Below are 19,173 nucleotides of genomic sequence, written 5' to 3' on the forward strand. Positions count from 1 at the left end.
TTTTCTCATATCAATAATACCTCCACATGCCCAATGATACACTTCACACAAAAGACATTTTCAAATAGGTCAACCAGCCTCATCCAGGCCCCACCCAAGGCACTCACAGATCAACACCCCAGCGCTATACTAACTCAACACATCCAGATCTAAGCCTTCATCACTTGATTCAGCAGACCCTCAAGTTCCCGCAAAAGTTTCCAGCCATGTCTGAGAGGCAGCCGTGGGCAGGGACAGGTGAGGAGCGAGCTGTTTCGGGCCTGGCTGCTCCGGGCCTGGCCTCTGTTGCTCTGGTTCGTTCCACAACCAGCTGCTCCGGGTCTGGTCACTGCCGCTCCCGACCTAGTTGCTCTGGACTTGGCTGTTGCTGCTACAGGCCTGGCCGCACCCGACCCGGCTGCTCTGGGACCGGTTGCTCCGGTCCCGGCCGCTCCGGGCCTGGCCGCTCCCAGCCTGTCAGCCACTGCTCCTGGCCTGGCCGCACCAGACCCGGCTGCTCCGGGCCTGGCCGCTCCCAGCCTGGCAGCTGCTGCTCCGGGCCTGGCCGCTCCCAGCCTGGCAGCCGCTGCTCCTGGCCTGGCCGCACCAGACCCGGCTGCTCCGGGCCTGGCCGCTCCCAGCCTGGCAGTCGCTGCTCCGGGCCTGGCCGCACAAGACCCGGCTGCTCCGGGCCTGGCCGCTCCCAGCCTGGCAGCTGTTGCTCCGGGCCTGGCCGCTCCCAGCCTGGCAGCCGCTGCTCCTGGCCTGGCCGCACCAGACCCGGCTGCTCCGGGCCTGGCCGCTCCCAGCCTGGCAGCCGCTGCTCCGGGCCTGGCCGATCCCAGCCTGGCAGCCGCTGCTCCGGGCCTGGCCGCACCAGACCCGGCTGCTCCAGGCCTGGCCGCTCCCAGCCTGGCAGCCGCTGCTCCGGGCCTGGCCGCACCCGACCCGGCTGCTCCGGGCCTGGCCGCTCCCAGCCTGGCAGCCGCTTCTCCAGGCCTGGCCGCTCCCAGCCTGGCAGCTGCTGCTCCGGGCCTGGCCGCTCCCAGCCTGGCAGCCGCTGCTCCTGGCCTGGCCGCTCCAGACCCGGCTGCTCTGGGCCTGGCCGCTCCCAGCCTGGCCGCCGCTGCTCCGGACCTGGCCGCACCCGACCAGGCTGCTCCGAGCCTGGCCGCTCCCAGCCTGGATGCTCCGTGCTTGGCTACTGCTGCTCTGGGCCTGGCTGCTCCCAACCCGGCTGCTCTGGGCCGGGCTTCTCCGGGCCCAGCCACTCCGTGTCTGGGTGTTCCTGGACTGGCCACCCTGGGCTTGGCCGCCTCTGCCTCAGGCCTGGCTGCCACTGCCCCAGGTCTGGCTGCTCCAGTGCTGGCCGTTGATGCTCTTGTTCTGGCTGCTGCTGCTCTGGGGCCTGGCCACTGCTGCTCCGGGCCCAGCTGCCACTGCCTTGTGCCTGGCCACTCTAGGCCTGGTCGCTGCTGTTCCAACATTCTGTCCTTTTTATTCTCTTTTTTTTTTTTTTCTTTTTTAAAAAAATACAAAACAAAACGCATTTATGTTGCAATGTTGGCTGGTGCGTTGAGTTCTGACTTAGTCTTTGATTTTTCAAGATCTTCTTTGTATTCTTTCTTAAGTAATTTTACTATCATTTGCTCTCACTTGATTTCTTCACATTGAGAACTTCTTTGGTTTCTTCCTCCTTGTCCTGGGAGCTCAGCAGGTTGGCCTGTGGCACCCCTTTGTTCTCCGCGGGCTCCCACGCTGCTCCAGCCTGTTGCCGGGGTCGGCGCCACCCAGGAAGCAGCCCCCGTCCTTGGCTCCGTTGCCAGCACTCAGCAGTCGAAGGCTCAGGGGCACCCCCCCCACTGGGGGCCCTGTCGCCCGGCTCCTTGCTGGCGCCCGGCTGGCCGGTGTCCGGCAGGGGCTCCTGCTCCTCGTGGCGTTCCTCCAGTCTGGAGCTTTCTTTCTCCCTCCCACTAGGGGAGTCCAGGATCAGAGTCAACAGACTGTCCTCTGCGCACAGTGTGCGTGACTCCGGGGGCTCGGCCTTTCGCGGCGCTCCCAGGACTCCACCTCACAGCTCCGTCTCCCCCTGCCCGAGCCTGGGTCCCCAGGGACTGGCCCAGACCTGGAGTTCGGGGCGGTCTGGACTGAGGCTCAGAGCTGCCGCTGGAGGCTTTGTTTCTTCCAGCTAGTGTAATCCAGCATCAGAGTCAACATTCAGTCCTCTGCGCGCCATGTGCGCGCGACTCCGGGGGCCCCGCATTTCGCCGTCCCCCGGGATTGTCTCCCCCTGCCGGAGCCTGGGTCCCCAGGGTCTGGCACATAACTTGGGGCTCAGCGCTGCCGGTTCGGGGGTTCAGCCCAGGCTGGGGGTTCTATTTCCTTCCTGCTAGGGAACGCCAGGCAGCACCCAGCCCTCTCCTCCTCTCCGGCTGCGACCTTTCCGCGCACGCGTGCGTGCAAGCGCGCAGCATGTCTCCGTACCTTAGGCTTTTTTTCAGCTCCTCTGATTTTCCTTCTGGTTTTCTCCCTCCTTCCTATTGTAGAGTTTTCAGTCAGTCGACTACCTGTAGCTCTGGGCAATGTCCACTCTACATTTTAGTTGTATTCCCTTGAAATTGTTGTGAGCTGCTGCGGCTAGGTGTATACCCGAGCAGCCATCTTGGATCCTCTGTTTGGTGGAATTTTAAAGGAATTCTTCATTATGAACTTTTACCATCTAACCAAACCATTACAAGTGCAGTGTATAGTGCCCAATTGGAAAGGTTAGCCCAAGCTTTAAGAGAAAAAGAACCCGCGCTGATTAATCGGAAGGGCGTAATTCTTCACCACGATAACGCACGACCGCATACTGCAAGAATCACTGCTGAAAAACTGCGCCAGTTGGAATGGGAAGTTCTCCCTCAACCTGCATATTCTTCTGATATTGCCCCTTCCGATTACCATTTGTTTCGTTCTTTGCAAAATTTTCTTCTTGGAAAAAAATTTAATAATGAAGAATGCCTCAAAAATGCATTGACCGAATTTTTTGCATCAAAATCACAAGAATTTTACAACAGAGGGATTAAAATGCTTCCTGAGCGTTGGGCACAAGTAGTAGAAAACAACGGCAACTATATTGTTGATTAAATTTTGTTGTATTGTTTAAATAAATTCGATTTTAAAAAGTATAATATTAGAAAACGACATTAATTATTACTAGACCTAATAAATAGCTTTGGCTGGTGTGGCTCACTTGGTTGGAGCATTGTCCTGTACACCAAAAGGTAGCCGGTTCAATTCCTATTCCAGGCATACACTTTGGTTTTGGGTTCAATCCTTACCAGAGGCAACCCATCCATTTTTTCTCTCTCACATTGATGTGTCTCTCTCCTTTCCTCTCAAATCAATTAAAAACTTTCCATTAAAAATCATAAATAATGCAAGTTCAATGCTATTTTAACTTAAGGACATAATAACAATCTTTAGCTTGTTTTTCAGTCAGGCAATTTATGGGTTAGGATATCCATAGACAGTAAATTCTTAAGTATTAAGTGTACTTTAAATCCGTTCTGTAACTCGTCTGGATAAGTTTTCTCAGTTATGACATTTCTTGGGGGTCATTTTTTCCCTTCCTCAATTAATAGTGTATCTACATATAACCAAGGAACAGTCCTATGCATGATTAACACAATTTTAAGTCTAAATGAATGAAAGATCCCCATTCTGACAAATCATCTAATCTGTCTACAATTCTGAATCCTCAACACAACTGATATTATTACAGAGAAATGAAACACCACTTTACAGAATGTAAAAGCAGTTGTGGTATGTTTTTGAGTAGTTTACATTTATCAATGTGTACGAAAATCAGCAGTCACACAAACAGTATGTTCAATCCAAAATCTTTTATCGCTAGAAACAGAAAAACTGTTACCTACCTTTCAGAGGCCTCTTGTTTAAACTGAGTAACTTCCCCAAGTGATGAATCAATATCCATGAAACCAAGAAAGTCTTGATTTATATTAAGGAAAGGCTTCTCCAAAACCTTGCCTGATGTCTCATGACCCCTAGATAAAGGATCTGAATCAGTAAGCTGTATCTCTGACCCTTCACCTTCTGTGAGACGGACCCGTTGACCAGGAGAACTGGGAACACTATTACCTTCTTGGTCAGAGCTGTTTTTTTGCTTTCCATCTCTCTGGGGCTTACTATTCAGCCCATCATCCCTGAAGCCTTTAGCAAATGGATTGTAATCTATTTTCAGCTGAGTAATCTGTATGTTCTGATAAGCTGTTACTGCAAAGAATTCAGTCTGTGGGAAGGTAAATGTGTGGACACCAGGGCCATTTAACTGTATCACTTCAGTAGCCTTTTCTGCAGGTACCAAATGAAGCCTTGGCAGGTATCGATGCATAGAGTGCAAGATAATATGCCCTTCTTGGTCCAGTGTATTGTTGGTAAGTTTCAGTTTATAGAAAGATACTGGTTGGTGCATCCAATAATGGCCTGTGGATGGAGATTCTGGATGAATAAAAACCCTCCCTAAAACATGAGGCTCTGCCTTCCCACTGGGTTCCCACCAGCGACCGTTCCACTTATAACGATGGTTATCCACAGGAGATATATCCATGACAAGGATATACTTCTTATTTGAGTCTAAACCTGTGATCCAATAACGACAGTAAGGAAACATGCGTCTTCCCTGCTTGGTCAGAATCATCTCTGTGCTTCGATGATAGAATTCATTCCACATACTATTGTTATCCAAGGTGACAGTGATTCCTCCCACAGTACAATCAGCTGGCAGGCAAATCTTCCCTGTAGATTTTCCTGGGGATGACACACTGGTAGCCAAAGCACAAGCATCCCTATTAGTAACCAAAATTCCTTGATCTGTTTTGCCATTTCCTGCCTGTTTTAGGATGACAAAGAAGGTAGGTGCTGCTCCTGCCACTGTCCCACCATCTTGACTAGCCAATATAATCTGCTGTTTCTCCTCCATGATTCCAGTGGGAAAGTTGTATAACTGTAGTCACCACATAGTCACAATGGCCTTCTCAGCCTAAAAAATAAGGAGAAAAACAAAACCTTTTAATTAAGTTAATATTTTGTTAATATAAAGGACAAAGAATAATTATCCCCAAAAGATACTCCTAAATCCTAGTAAGTATTGCTTCTTCTCTCTATCCCTTTCCCTTCCTCTATCTCTAAAAAAAAAAAAAAAACAAAAAAAACAAACATTTTTTTAAGAAATAAATAAAATGGCCAAAAACAGTTTGGCTCAGTGGATAGAGCATCGGCCTGCGGACTGAAAGGTCCCGGGTTCGATTCCGGTCAAGGGCATGTACCTTGGTTGCGGGCACATCCCCAGTGGGGAGTGTGCGAGAGGCAGCTGATGGATGTTTCTCTCTCATCGATGTTTCTGACTTTCTATTCCTCTCCCTTCCTCTCTGTAAAATATCAATAAAATATATTTTTTTTAAAAAGAATTAAGTAAAATAATACCTTAACTTGATACACACATTTAAAGAAACCCTGACAGCCCTGGCAGCCCTAGCCAGTGTGGCTCAGCTGATTTGAGTGTCATCCCACCCTGGTTTCATGTTTGATCCCTGGATCACAGGGTCCCAGTCCAGGTGCAAGTGGAGACAACCGATCGATATTTCTCATATCGATGTATCTCTCTCCTTCTCCCTTCCTCTCCCTCTAAAATCAACAAAAACATTCTTCTAAAGCAAAGAAAGAAACCATAAATTCCAGAAGGAACAAACATTTAAATCACCACCCAGTCCTCAGCATACATTTTTTAAATTCTTTTTTTTAATTGTGGTTTTATTTTCTTTAGATAACACCAGAAGTGGAATTTCTGGCTCATGGGGTAGATCTAATTGTAGTTTTTTGAGGATTCTCCACACCGTTTTCCATAGTGGCTGCACCAATTTGCATTCCCACCAACGGTGCACAAGTAATCCCTTTTCTCCACATCTTCAACCCTTTTTATTTGTTGACTTTTTTGATAAAGCCATCCTGACAGGTGTGAGCTTGTATCTCACTGTGGTTTTGTTTTGCATCTCTCTGATGACTAGTGATGTTGAGCATCTTTTCATATGTCTGTGCCCATCTGTATGTCTCTTTTGGGGAAATGTCTGTTAGTGTCCCCTAACCATTTTTGGATTGGATTGTTCATTTTTTGTCATTGAGTTGTATGAGTTTCATATATATTTTGGTTATCTGTTATCAGCTCCTTATTGGATATATCATTTGTAAATATATTCTCCAAATTTTTTTAAATTCTTAAATCCCCAGAAAATAAGTAAGACACAAAATCTCTGATAAATTCAACATTATACATGTTTTACATCTGGCAAATATCATAAAAGTAAAATTGAAAAAACAAATGACTAACTGGGAAAGGGTATTTGCAAATTACATCCTAATAACTCATTAAACTAATATAAAAAGGGTTCCTACAAGAAAAATCTAATAGAAAAATGGGCAAAGGAGAGAAAGAGCCAATGGCTATAAAAATGTATATAGTCTTAGCATAGGAGAAATGGTAATGGAAATCATATGGAGACACTGTTTTTGACCTTATTAAACTGGCAAAACTCAAAGTTTGGTAGAGGAATTGGAAAGGGTGTCAGAAAGGGCAACATAAAAATATCAAAAGTACAAATGCATATACATCCCATAGAACAACAGTTCTAGGACTTTATCCTAAATATACACTCATACACACACGCCTGTAATAAAAAAGTATAGATTATTCCCTGCATTTCTACTTTTTTTAAAAAACATTTCTTTATATATATAATATATATATATATTATATATATATATTTTTTTATTATTGATTTTTTTACAAAGAAGGGAGAGAGATAGAGAGCTTGAAACATCGACGAGAGAGAGTCATCGATCAGCTGCCTCTTGCAACCAAGGTACATGCCCTTGACTGGAATCGAACCCGGGACCCTTCAGTCCGCAGGCTGACGCTCTATCCACTGAGCCAAACCGGTTTCGGCTCTACTTTTAACATCAAAAAACTGGAGAAAAAGTCCATCAATGATCCCGGGGTTCGATTCTGGTCAAGGGCACATACTGGGGTTGCAGGCTTGATCCCCAGTAGAGGGCATGCAGGAGGAAACCAATTAATTATTCTCTCTCATCATTGATGTCTCTCTCTCTCCCCCCCTCTCCTTCCTCTCTGAAATCAATAAAAATAGATATATTTTTTTAAAACACATAGAATGTGTTTGTATTTGCTTGATATAGACTGTAAAGACAGAAAAGGAACTGGTAGTATTGGCTATATCCAGGGAAAACTTGAGTGGCTGGGAAAATACATACTGACATGTTCTAAATTTTGTATCTTTTGAACAAACAACCTATTCCAAAAAAAGACTTAAAAACATCTATACAAAATGTCCAGAATAGGCAAATCTAGAGATAGAAAGTAAATTTGTGATTGCGAGGAAACACGGAGAGGGATAATTCAGACAATTGCTATAGGTATGGCATATCTTTGGGGTGAGGAATGAAAACATTCAGGAGCTAGAAACTACTTAAGTGTATCTGTTGAAATGCAGAAATATATGCTATGTGAATTAAATTTCAATAAAAAGTTGAAAAGAAACCTCAGATTGTTAAATTTAACTGAACTAGTGTGCTAAATTACTAAAATATTCTACAAGATCATCACCTCCAATTAGCCTTTGCACAAAAAAGGAAGATGCTACATCACTACTCCTCTATAACTAGGTCAGTAATTTTGATTAATCAAATTCAGCCACTATGGGTTCTCCTCATTTATGTTTTGTGTTTTTTTTTTTTAATTTTAAAAATATATTTTATTGATTTTTTACAGAGAGGAAGGGAGAGAGATAGAGCGCTAGAAACGTCAATGAGAGAGAAACATCGACCAGCTGCCTCCTGCACACCCCACACCGGGGATGTGCCCACAACCAACGTACATGGCCCTGACCAGAATCGAACCTGGGACCCTTCAGTACGCAGACCGACGCTCCACCACTGAGCCAAACCGGTTTCGGCATGTTTTGTGTTTTTAATCCTCACCTTAGGATATTTCTCCATTGATTTTTAGAGAGTTGAAGAGAGAGGGGGAGAGAGAGAGAAATATCAATGTCAGAGAAACACATCAATTGTTTGCCTCCTGTACACCCTGATCAGGGCCAGGCCAGGGATGAGCCTGCAATCAAGGTATGTGACCTTGACTGGAATCAAACAGGAAACCTTCGTTGGGTCCACAGGCCGGGGCTCTATCCACTCACCCAAACTGGCCAGGGATGGGTGTTCCTCATTTTATTTAATAAGTCTAATTCATCAGACCTGACAAGCAATAAAAGCGTCTGATTTTTCTCTCTTCTTACAGGATTGGCTACATCACCCCAAAAAAAACCCTCCAAAACGTAAAATTTCTCTAGCCTGAGGATAATAGACGTATTTTAAAAATCAAGACTTCAGAAAACTTGCCCTAACAGGTTTGGCTCAGTGGATAGAGCATCGGCCTGTGGACTGAGGGGTCCCGGTTTCAATTATAGTCAAGGGCATGTACCTTTGTTGTGGGCACATCCCCGGGGAGGGGGGGGGGGGGAGGTGATGGATGTTTCTGACTCTCTAATCCTCTCCCTTCCCCTCTGTAAAAAATGACTTCAGAAAGGTTAACTATTGTTTCCTATTATGGCAAAGTATAGAAGTAGAAACCCACTTCCTAACACTAATGCATAAATACCCAGGAAAGGTGAAAAAAGATTCATTCCTGTGATTTAAAACTTATTTTTAAGGGATAAAATTTAGGGTGACTCTTTTCAAAAGCTGTCTCAGGAGAGAATCCAAGATGGCTGCTCGGGTAGGCACCTAGCCGCAGCCGCACGCAACAATTTCAATAAAATACAACTAAAATATAAAATGGACATTACCCAGAACTACAGGAAAGTCGACTGACTGGAAATTCTACAACGAGAAGCAAGGAGAAAACCAGAAGGAAGTGCGGAGGAGCTGTAAAAGCCTAAGGCCAGACCCCGGGGATCCAGGCTCATCCAGAGGGAGCTGGGCTGTAAGGCGGAACCTGGGGAAGCGGCGAAAGGAGGTCCCAGAGGCGCGCACACTGCACGCAGAGAAGGGACGGCCGGCTGTGCCGTACGACTGCCCTGGCGGGAAGGAGACAGGGGCTCCAGACTGCTCTGAACGCCATCTCCAACTCCACTTCCAACTGAACTGAACCCCAGTTTCGGGCCCATTGCGGGAGAGCCTACACTGTTTGGTAGCAGGCGAAAATCGAGGGCACCTTTCTCTCAGAGGCGCTTGCAACAAGTACTGAAGGACCCTGAGTCTCAGGAGTCGCATAGGGCGGGGCTGACGGAAGCCGAGGCTGTAGGCTCCACCCTTAAACCCCGCCCCATCAGGAAAGCTGCCTGCGAAAATGCCTAAACCAAATAGATCACAAACGAAAGAAATGGAGGACAAAAAGCGACTGGATATAGAGTTCAAAACCACACTTATAAGGTTTTTCAAGAATCTCCTAGAAAAGGCCGATAAAATAAATGATACCTATGAGGATATGAAAAGGACTCAACAAGAAATGATAAGGGATCAACAAGAAATAAAGAATACATTGTCTGAAATAAAAAATATTATACAGAGTCCTAAAAACAGAATAGAAGATCGTAAGAATCAAGTCAAAGATTTAGAACATAAAGAGCCAGAAGACACTCCTCTGCAGAAGCAAGAGAATCCATAAAATTGAAGATAATGTAAGAAACCTCTGGGACAACTTCAAACGATCCAATATCAGAATCATGGGGGTCCCAGAAGATGAGCGAGAGCAAGATATCGAAAACATACTGAAAGAAATAGTGACAGAAAACTTCCCCCACCTGGTGAAAGAATTGGACTTACAAGTCCAGGAAGCACACAGAACTCCAAATAAGAGGAATCCAAAGAGGACCACACCAAGACAAATCATAATTAAGATTCCAAGAGCAAAGGACAAAGAGAGAATATTAAAAGTAGCAAGAGCTAAGCAGGTGGTTACCTATAAAGGAGCACCTATACGATTGTCAGCTGATTTCTCAACAGAAACCATGCAGGCCGGACAGAAATGGCAAGAAATATTCAAGGTGATGAATAGCAAGAACCTACAGCCAAAAATACTCTACCCAGCAAAGCTATCACTCAGAATCGAAGGTCAGATAAAGAGCTTCACTAATAAAAAAAAGCTAAAGGAGTTCATCACCACCAAACCAGAATTATATGAATTGCTGAAGGGGGTTCTTTCAGAAGAGAAAGTAAATAAAGATAAAAATTATGAACAACAAATACGTAACTATCAACAAGTGAATCTAAAAACCAAGGAAATTTAAAAAAAAATCTGATGAACAATATTAACTGTTGAATATAATAGAATCAGAGGTATGGAAGGGGAGTGAACTGATGATTCTTGGGGAAAAAGGGAGAGGGGGATGTGGGAAGAGACAACATAAACTGTGCACCTATGGATGAGGACAATGGGGAGTGGGGAAAGGGCAGAGGGTGGGGTGGGAAGGGGGGGAAAGGAACACTTGTAATAATATGAACAATAAAAATTTATTAAAAAAAAAATGTGGAAGAAAAAAAAAAAAAGCTGTCTCAGGCTTAAAACATGTAGGTTCATTGGTTTACTAAAACTAACAAGTTTAGGTAACACCTATTAGATATTCATAAGACAAACCTTAAACAGACAAATAAGGTAACTGTAGAAAACTCACAAAAACTAATACCTCTACAATAGTATATTAACTCAAATAATGCAAACTCCTAATGCTGTATTTAGTCCATATATTTCAGTTTTGTGAGCAATTATGCAAAATATTCTTAAATGCCCTTAAATATGACTTGACAAAGAACTACCTGAAAATAAGTTTTAGCCATCCCAAACCTATGAGTACAAACCTATGAGTACCTAAAAGGATTCAGAATGACTTTTTTTTTTTATTGTTTAAATACTACAAATATTAGTACATATATCTCCTTTTTCCCCCCACTGACTTTCCCCAGCCTCCCCTACTCCCTGGCACATGCCCTCATTCCCCACCCACCCAATATCTTGTGTCCATTAGTTGTGCTTATATGCATGCATACATGTCCTTCAGTTGATCTCTTTCCCCCACTCCCTAGCCTTCCCGCTGTAATTTGACAGTCTGTTCGATGCTTTACTGCTCTGTATCTATCTTTTTATTTATCAGGTTATAATGTTCTTTATTTTCCATAAATAAGTGAGATCATGTGGGGGTTTTTTTCATTGCCTGGTTTATTTCACTTAGCATTATGCTCTCCAGTTCCATTCATGCTGCTGCAAATGGTAAGAATTCCTTCTTTTTTATAGCAGCATAGTATTCCATTGTGTAGATGTACCATATTTTTAATCCACTCATCTGCTGATGGGCATTTAGGCTGTTTCCAAATCTTAGCTATTGTAAATTGTGCTGCTATGAATGTCTCAAAAATTACCTTCTTTAATATAAAAGCTTGGTTTTCAGACCATTCCAAGTAAAAAAAAAAAAAAAAAAAGAAGGACAAAGAAATTTTAAACAGGCTTTAAAAATCACTATGAAATGTCAAAAATTCAACTGACAGAAATCCAGTTTATCCAGTTTAGTGTTAACTAGATTTAGTGCACTGAATCTTATGGTTTTATATATACACATTTCAAAATTCTCCTTTTGCCTAAGCAAAAAAAAAAAAAAAAAAAAAATTAAGTATAAAAATGTCACCTCTGTACGCAAGAATTTTAATTTTAAAATGTGAAAAAGTATACAAAAGGCAAAAAAATTTAGAATTTTCAGATTTATGAAGTGTATAAGTTATTTTTTTTAAATATATTTTATTGATTTTTTACAGAGAGGAAAGGAGTGAGATGGAGAGCTAGAAACATTGACCAGTTGCCTCTTGCACACCCCCTACCGGGGATATGCCCACAACCAATGTACATGCCCTTGACTGGAATCGAACCCAGGACCTTTCAGTCCGCAAACCGACGCTCTACCGCTGAGCCAAACCGGTTTCAGCGTATTGGTTATTTTTAAAGAATTCCCTAGTAAAGTTATTCCATGAGTTTATCAAAATACATAAAACCAAAGACCTACTTTATGACCAAAACAATCTCTCTCTTGAGATTTACCTCCATACTGGTTTAGGAACAAGGAATCAAATTCTTATTCCAATCAATCTTTAAACACAGATTCCACTTCACTATAAGAATATGGTTATTCTTTTGGGATACTACACTGAATTTTCTAATGAAAGGATTATTAATTGGGCATATTCGGCTGTTTCAGACACATAATACCACTCTAAAGGCTAAGACAACTTTTTAAAAAATATTTGATTTCAGATAGGGAGAGATAGAAACATCAATGATGAGAGGGAAGAATTGATTGGCTGGCTCCTGCATGACCCTTACTGGGAACCCAGCCAGTAACCAGGCATGTGCCCTTGACCAGAATCGAACCTGGGACCCTTAAGTCCACAAGCCGACGCTCTAGCCACTGAGTCAAACTACTAACTAGGGCAGGATAAGACAACTTTAACTAATTGCAAAAACCAATTGTACTTTAGGAAAAGTTAGGCCACTCATGAAGAAATACTCCTTCCAGCAAGTTTCTAAATACTCTCATATCTGGCTCTCTGGAAGCTGTTAAGGAAGACCATCGTTTCAGGGTGTGTGTGTGTGTGTGTGTGTGTGTGTGTGTGTGTGTATAAAACTTAAAACAAGAAAGTAATCTCCGCCAAAACCAGTTTGGCTCAGTGGATAGAGCATTGGCCTGCGGACTGAAAGGTCCCGGGTTCAATTCCAGTCAAGGGCATGTACCTTTGGTTGCAGGCACATCCCCAGTGGGGGGTGTGCAAGAGGCAGCTGATCGATGTCTCTCATCAATGTTTCTAACTCTCTATCCCTCTCTCTTCCTCTCTGTAAAAAATCAATAAAATATATTTAAAAAAGAAAGTAATCGCAGGCCCTAGCTGGTTTGGCTCAGTGGACAGAACAACAGCCTGTAGGCTGAAAGGTCCCGGATTGAAGGATCCTGGGTTTGATTCTGGTCAAGGGTACATGCCCCGGTTTGGCTCAATCCTGAGCAGGTGACGAGCCGGAGGCAGCTGGTCAACGATTCTCTATCATTTACGTTTCTCTCTCTCACCCCCTCTTCCCTCTCTGAAATCAATAAAAATATATATTTTTTAAAAAATAATAATAATCTCGGTTCAGCATTTCAAAAAGCAAACTTTTTTCTGCATGAAGTAATTATCTGAGGAATGTTTAATTGTAGATGAGAAACATGTAACACTCTGAAAATGTCATAGGAGAGACAAACAGGAGCTTTCACAAAGAATGTTTTGAGATAAGTAATGTGGCAAATTCCATAAATTTAAAATTTCAGAGTCCTTATTCTAAATGTCTTTTCAACAATGACCCCTTCGGTAGGTATTTTAACTACTAAAGTGGTAACCCTCATACAACTTACAAAACACACTACCTAGTTTACTAGGTAGTTACCTAACTTAATAATTCATGGACTGAACACACACAAAAATCAAAATTCCAAACCAATACCATTACTTTTAAAACAAAAAATATTCAAATACTTATTTGAATGTTTCCAAAGTTGCTAAAAAAATAACCATAACTTTTCATGCAACAAATGCATTACTGTACTGTAGGCACCAAGATGTTAGTTGGTTCCTTAATATGATCTTTCACAGGAGTCTGGTTAAGGTAAATTACATTTCTGGAACTCAAGTTTTAAGAGAATAAAGTATACTCAAGTATTTAGCAATATACCATAGGCCCAGAAATTTGAAAAATCTTAAAAATATTTTAAGTATAAAAATAATCAGAAAATATAGCAGACAGTAAAATATTCAACTACCAGTTCTTAATTGTCAATTTTTAAAATTAAATAAATGGTACTTGTCTATTAGTAAGCACTTACTCATGACTAATCAATATTCTGGGTATTTTATCATCATCACCATCCTAATAAGGTAAATTTCAAAATACTATCTCTAGTGCTTTAGGTTTCAAGACACAGAATCCCTTCTGCCTGAAATAGTAGGCTCGATCTTCTCTCCCAGATACTATTTGTTAATGCTGACTTCAGAAATATTATTCCTATGAATGGTCCCTTAACTACAACTTGGAGTTAGCAAGCTCTCAGGTCTCTAGCAATTGCATAAGAATTTGAATAACTTTTATGGCAGAAAAAAATGTCAGTATCCAAAAAGCCACCCTTCCTTGTAACAAAGTATGACAAGGTACCCAGGGCACTGAATTTCCTCAATTCCTAAGCATGTGTTTTCTGTTAAGTGAACCCAACCCACTCAATCGTAGGTTAGGAAAATAAAATAACACTTCGGAGGCAAAAAACACTAACCCTGATCCCATACCTATGGGAACAGAAAGGCCTCAGGCCAGTCCACCACTGCAGTCGCCCACCACTATTAATTGCCCACAATCACAGCTTTTCAACTGCAGAGGCCCTATCCACTGAGCCAAGAACAACGCGAAAATATGCTTCAAGGGAAGCTCTTCTGGGGAAGAGCAATCTCGACAGATCACGTGCCATCCTTGCCGCGTCCGCCGGAACCACCATCACTCCGACAGACCCAGTCACATTCTGTAACCCTGAACCCAGTACCCGTCTCTCCGAGCCAGCCCCCTTCCAGCAGCCGTCACGTAGCCTCCAGGCACTTTCCCTGCAATCTAGCTACAACGTCGTTCCCAAAATGTGAAGGCAGAGCAGGAAACGTTTGCTAGGAACCCCGCCCCAGAAGCCTGTGGAGCTTTACAACACGCACGGGCGGCGCGCGCAGATTCTCCTGATCCTCGTGTCTGCTCCGGCGGCGTGAACCCTGGGGGAGTGGTTTTCCCCCAGAACGAGGTTACTTGGGTTACTCAGTGTTCTGCCATCAGTAATCCCTCCTTTTAGACCTCTTTCAGCGTTCCCTGCTTCCACCTTTGCCAAAAGGAGGTATCCCCGGGGTTCCAAATGCAAAGCAAAAATCTTCACAGCAAGATACTACCACTTTATACTCTCAACCCGATTTGAAAGATCCCTAACTTCCTAATCTTCGCACACAGATTTCCTCAACTTTGGTCACTGGCGCTTCAGAGGGGTTTATTTCCCAGACCCACCTAACACTAGGAGCAGATACCTATGTGACAATTTAACAGAAGCGGGAAGCCTCATAAAAGGAGAACTAGCCAAGGCTGCTCCACAGAGAGGGAAAAAAATAAACAAACACCTGCTCTCCCCACCTGTTTCCCCCGCCCTCATTTCTGCACTTTCGAGCCACCGGTCCTTTGTTTACCAAGTTCCCATTCCTATACAGCTCATTTCCTGCTTTTTTATTAAACTCGCGGTCCTGCCTCAAACAATTTACTCGAAAATTACATGGTAGAAGAGCTATGTACGGGTGTCAAAATGCCGCACACAGCTCCTTAATATAAACGACGTCAGCACCATTTACCTCTGAGTTTTGGATCCCTGAGACCTGGACTCTGAAGTGCAAAGCGCATAAGCAGGGCTCTGGACTTAAAGCCTGGCGCCCGAATGGAAGTCGTCACGCGGAACGTTCCATGCGGTGCGACACCCCACGCACGCGAGCGCAGGACCGCGCGCCAAGGGCGCTTCTCACCCCGCCCGCCTCGTGGCCGCTCCTTTGGCGTCGATGCTCCTAGTCAGTTTGCTGCGCTACGCGGAAGTAAGGCCGGGGACGCGCGCGAGGTGACATGCGCAGCCTCGCTGGGGGCGGGGGGGGGGGGGTAGACACCAAAGGCGCGCGCCAAAGACGGCCCAGCGCAAGGCCGGGCCCGGCCCCAGCGTGCGAAGATCGCTCAGCGGAAGATCTCTCACGCCGCTCAAATATACAAGAGCTTCAAACTCTCAAAAAACTCCAATCGGGCCAGTACTACAGCGACACCCACCCTGCCCAGGCCCGAGAGTTACCGTGCGGGGCGTGGCGGGCCTCACCCGGAGTCCTTCACATCCCGCCGGGGGCGGGTTATTTTGTTCCGTTCGCACACCGTGTGTCCGCTCCAGCTGAAGAGCCTGCGCGCGCACGAGACGTCCACGTCACCGCGCAGGCGCTCCTACCCGCTAGGAGACCGCCGCGCAAGCGCAAAAAGAGGCGCAAGCAGTACCTCCCTCGCCCCTCCCCCAACACCAGGAGGCCAAATGGCCCCGTAGCAGCGACAAGACCCTTGGGACCCGCCCCTGGAGCTGAAGCCGCTGCCTTTCCGGGTTCCAGCAACTAAGATAAGCCTACTGAAGCTTCCAGAATCAAGACAGGCGAGGCAGGAGAGAGGCACCCCAATTCCCTGAACCTCGCACACGAAGCCTTCGTGAAAACCGTGAAAACTTTGCTTGCGGGCTTTCTCAAATTGTGCCTTCTACCAGTTCCCTAGGGCTCCTCGCCGGCTCCGCCTCTACCGCGCCCAGCTCCACCCACATGGGTATCCAGAGTCCCCAGGGCTTCGTGAGCCCGTCAAATGAGTCGGAGCTCTTCCTCCCCAATATTCTGTGGGCTTGGATGGCGCCAAAACAGGGAAACCTTGAAGAAAAGACCTTGAGAACGAGTAGTCGAGTTTGCAACATCAACGACGGAAGAACTCTAGGAAAGTAGGGAGGAGAACGAAACCCTCAATGCTGAATGGGAAGGAAAGAAGAGTGGCCACCAACTTGCTTGGTTAAAGTAGCTCCTCACTTGTTAAAACAATAAAACTTGGAAACAAGAATTTTACACGATAGAGTATTATCTGAACTTTAATGCCTTGGTCCTGTGTTTTCAATTCTTGTTTGCTCAAGCTATTTAAGCCATGAAGTGCAAAGAAAAAATTACCGAATATCTGTGTCAGAAAGTTGCTGAACTAAGTTAAAGGACAGTACTTCTACCAAAAAATATCTTTTTCTTCCATATTCCTAACCAGCTGCTCTTTCTTCTATGCTGCTAACACTACAGTAAAAAAGGAAAGAGAAAAGAGGCAAAATAGTAGGAAGAGGAGAGCAGATATTGTAGTCCATGTTTCCAAACTTTTACTCTTAGATGAATTAGCAAGTACTGAGAACCTACATGCTAGACGACTAAATACAGCGTTCTATGAAGGAGAATAAGGATTTGAAAGAAAGGAGCCAAGAAGAGAAGGCTTATCTAAAAAGACTGATCTGAGCTAGACTCCAGGCATATTAGTAAGGGTCTTCTTTTTCTTCGTGTTCTCTCTTCAGAGGATATGCCATGGGAAGAAATTGTGATGGAATTTGTATACTAGAAAATGTATAAGCTAAAGTTTACAGACTTCTGAAATTGCCCTGAAAATTTCCGTTCAAGCACTGTCAAGAGAACTGCAAGTAAAACAAATGATTAATGCCCAAAATCTTAGGCAAAACTGAGTTTTTTGACACCCTTTTTTTCCCTGACCCCAAAAATCCCTTTCCTGTAAGCTGCAACGTCAGAATTTCCACCTCAGCTCATCCAAGAATGCCTTACTTTCAAGTGTCTAAGGTTTCCTCATACAAAATTTCCATTTTCTGAGGGAGAAATAAAATTTGTGTTGACGGCATTAAAACATCTGATCATAAGATGTAAATGACTGATAACTGCTTATACCACTGCCTAGTGGTAGTTGGATTTCAAAAAAAGTTAACATAAATAGTATCTCTAATTGGGAAATCTGGGAGGACACCTTAGTGGGGAGGGAGAGTGGAGATTTTCTTTTGCTACTCTTTCCAGAAAAACAGAATGAAATACCAGATATTAAAAACAAACAAAACAAAAACAAAAACAAAAAACAATTTTTCAAGATTCACCACTGGAGCCAAAATCGGTTTGGCTCAGTGGTAGAGCGTCGGTCTGCGGACTGAAGGGTCCCAGGTTCGATTCCAGTCAAGGGCATGTACATTGGTTGCGGGCACATCCCCGGTAGGGGGTGTGCAGGAGGCGGCTGGTCAGCGTTTCTGGCTCTCTGTCTCTCTCCCTTCCTCTCTGTAAAATATCAATAAAATATATTTAAAAAAATAAAAAATAAACCACTGGATCTCCTGGTGAGAGAGGTAAACTTTGTTTCAAAGTGGGGCCTGCCTAAGCTATAAAGGTCTAGAGATGTATTATCAAGAATCTGAGAAGTTTGGCTGGGTGACTCGGTTGGAGTGTCGTCCTATACACCAAAAACGGTTGTGGGTTCCATCCCAGTTGGGCACATATGAGACGCAACCCATCAATGTTTCTCTCTCACATTGATGTTCACACAAACAAGACAAACTATATTCTCTTTCTCCCCCTGGCCCCCCAAACACACACACACACACACACACACACACACACACACACACAGTTCCTTTTCGCTCTAAAAAAATAAGTTAATAAAAATAAGCACATATCCTTGAGTGGGGATTAAAAAGAAAATAATCTGACAGCCTATTAATTTTTTATATAGACAATCTAAAAATAATACTGCAACATCATTTCAATGGCCCAGTTTTAGTTTAACATCAATCTAGTACCAACTAACCACTTCTCTTTTGTTTGCTTTTTCAAGTAACCTCTTAAACAGTTATATTTAACTTTTTTTTTTAATCCTCACCTGGGAATATTTTCCATTGATTTTGAGAGAGAGAGAGAAACATTGATGTGAGGGAAGGACATCCATTGGTTATCTCTTGCAGGAGCCTGCAACCAAGGTAACGTGCCCTTGACCAGAATCAAATCAAATCCCAGACCCTTTAGTCCGCAGGCTGACGCTCTATCTACTGAGCCAAACCGCCTAGGGCAGTGGTTGGCAAACTCATTAGTCAACAGAGCCAAATATCAACCAACAGTACAATGATTGAAATTTCTTTTGAGAGCCAAATTTTTTAAACTTAAACTTCTTCTAACACCACTTCTTCAAAATAGACTTGCCTAGTCCATGGTACTTTGTGGAAGAGCCACACTCAAGGGGCCAAAGAGCTACATGTGGTTCATGAGCCAGTTTGCCAACCATGAGGCTAGGGCAAACAGACATTTAACTTTTACTGCAGTGTTTCTCAAACTGGGGTCCTTGGTGGTTGTTTTTTGTTTGTTTTTTTGGCTCTGTAATAACTTCTCCCTTTAAAGATGGCAGGTTGATTTGCATACACAGGCCCCCAGCGGCTGGGGGTGGGGCAGGATGCTTGCTTCATTGCC

At 44.1% G+C, this 19,173-nt stretch overlaps 1 protein-coding gene across 23 annotated transcripts in view; it reads right to left on the minus strand.

Moving 5' to 3' along the window:
• Positions 1–19,173, minus strand: part of MGA (MAX dimerization protein MGA) — a 133,475-nt gene that overhangs the window by 92,007 nt on the left and 22,295 nt on the right. For 4 of the 23 annotated variants that reach the window (XM_084904298.1, XM_084904284.1, XM_084904282.1 and 1 more), the window contains exons 1-2: positions 15,963–16,130; positions 3,900–5,023 (exon numbers count right to left, since the gene is read on the minus strand). In XM_084904298.1, the coding sequence (XP_084760424.1) occupies positions 3,900–4,963 (1,064 nt within the window). In that variant the 5' untranslated portion in view covers positions 4,964–5,023; positions 15,963–16,130. Of the gene's footprint in view, positions 1–3,899; positions 5,024–15,483; positions 15,715–15,962; positions 16,143–19,173 lie in introns of those variants that run through there. The other 19 variants (XM_084904300.1, XM_084904286.1, XM_084904285.1 and 16 more) reach the window with 12 other exon arrangements.

Source organism: Pipistrellus hanaki (assembly GCF_964339955.1).
Source record: "Pipistrellus hanaki genome assembly, chromosome: 1".
NCBI lineage: Eukaryota > Metazoa > Chordata > Mammalia > Chiroptera > Vespertilionidae > Pipistrellus > Pipistrellus hanaki.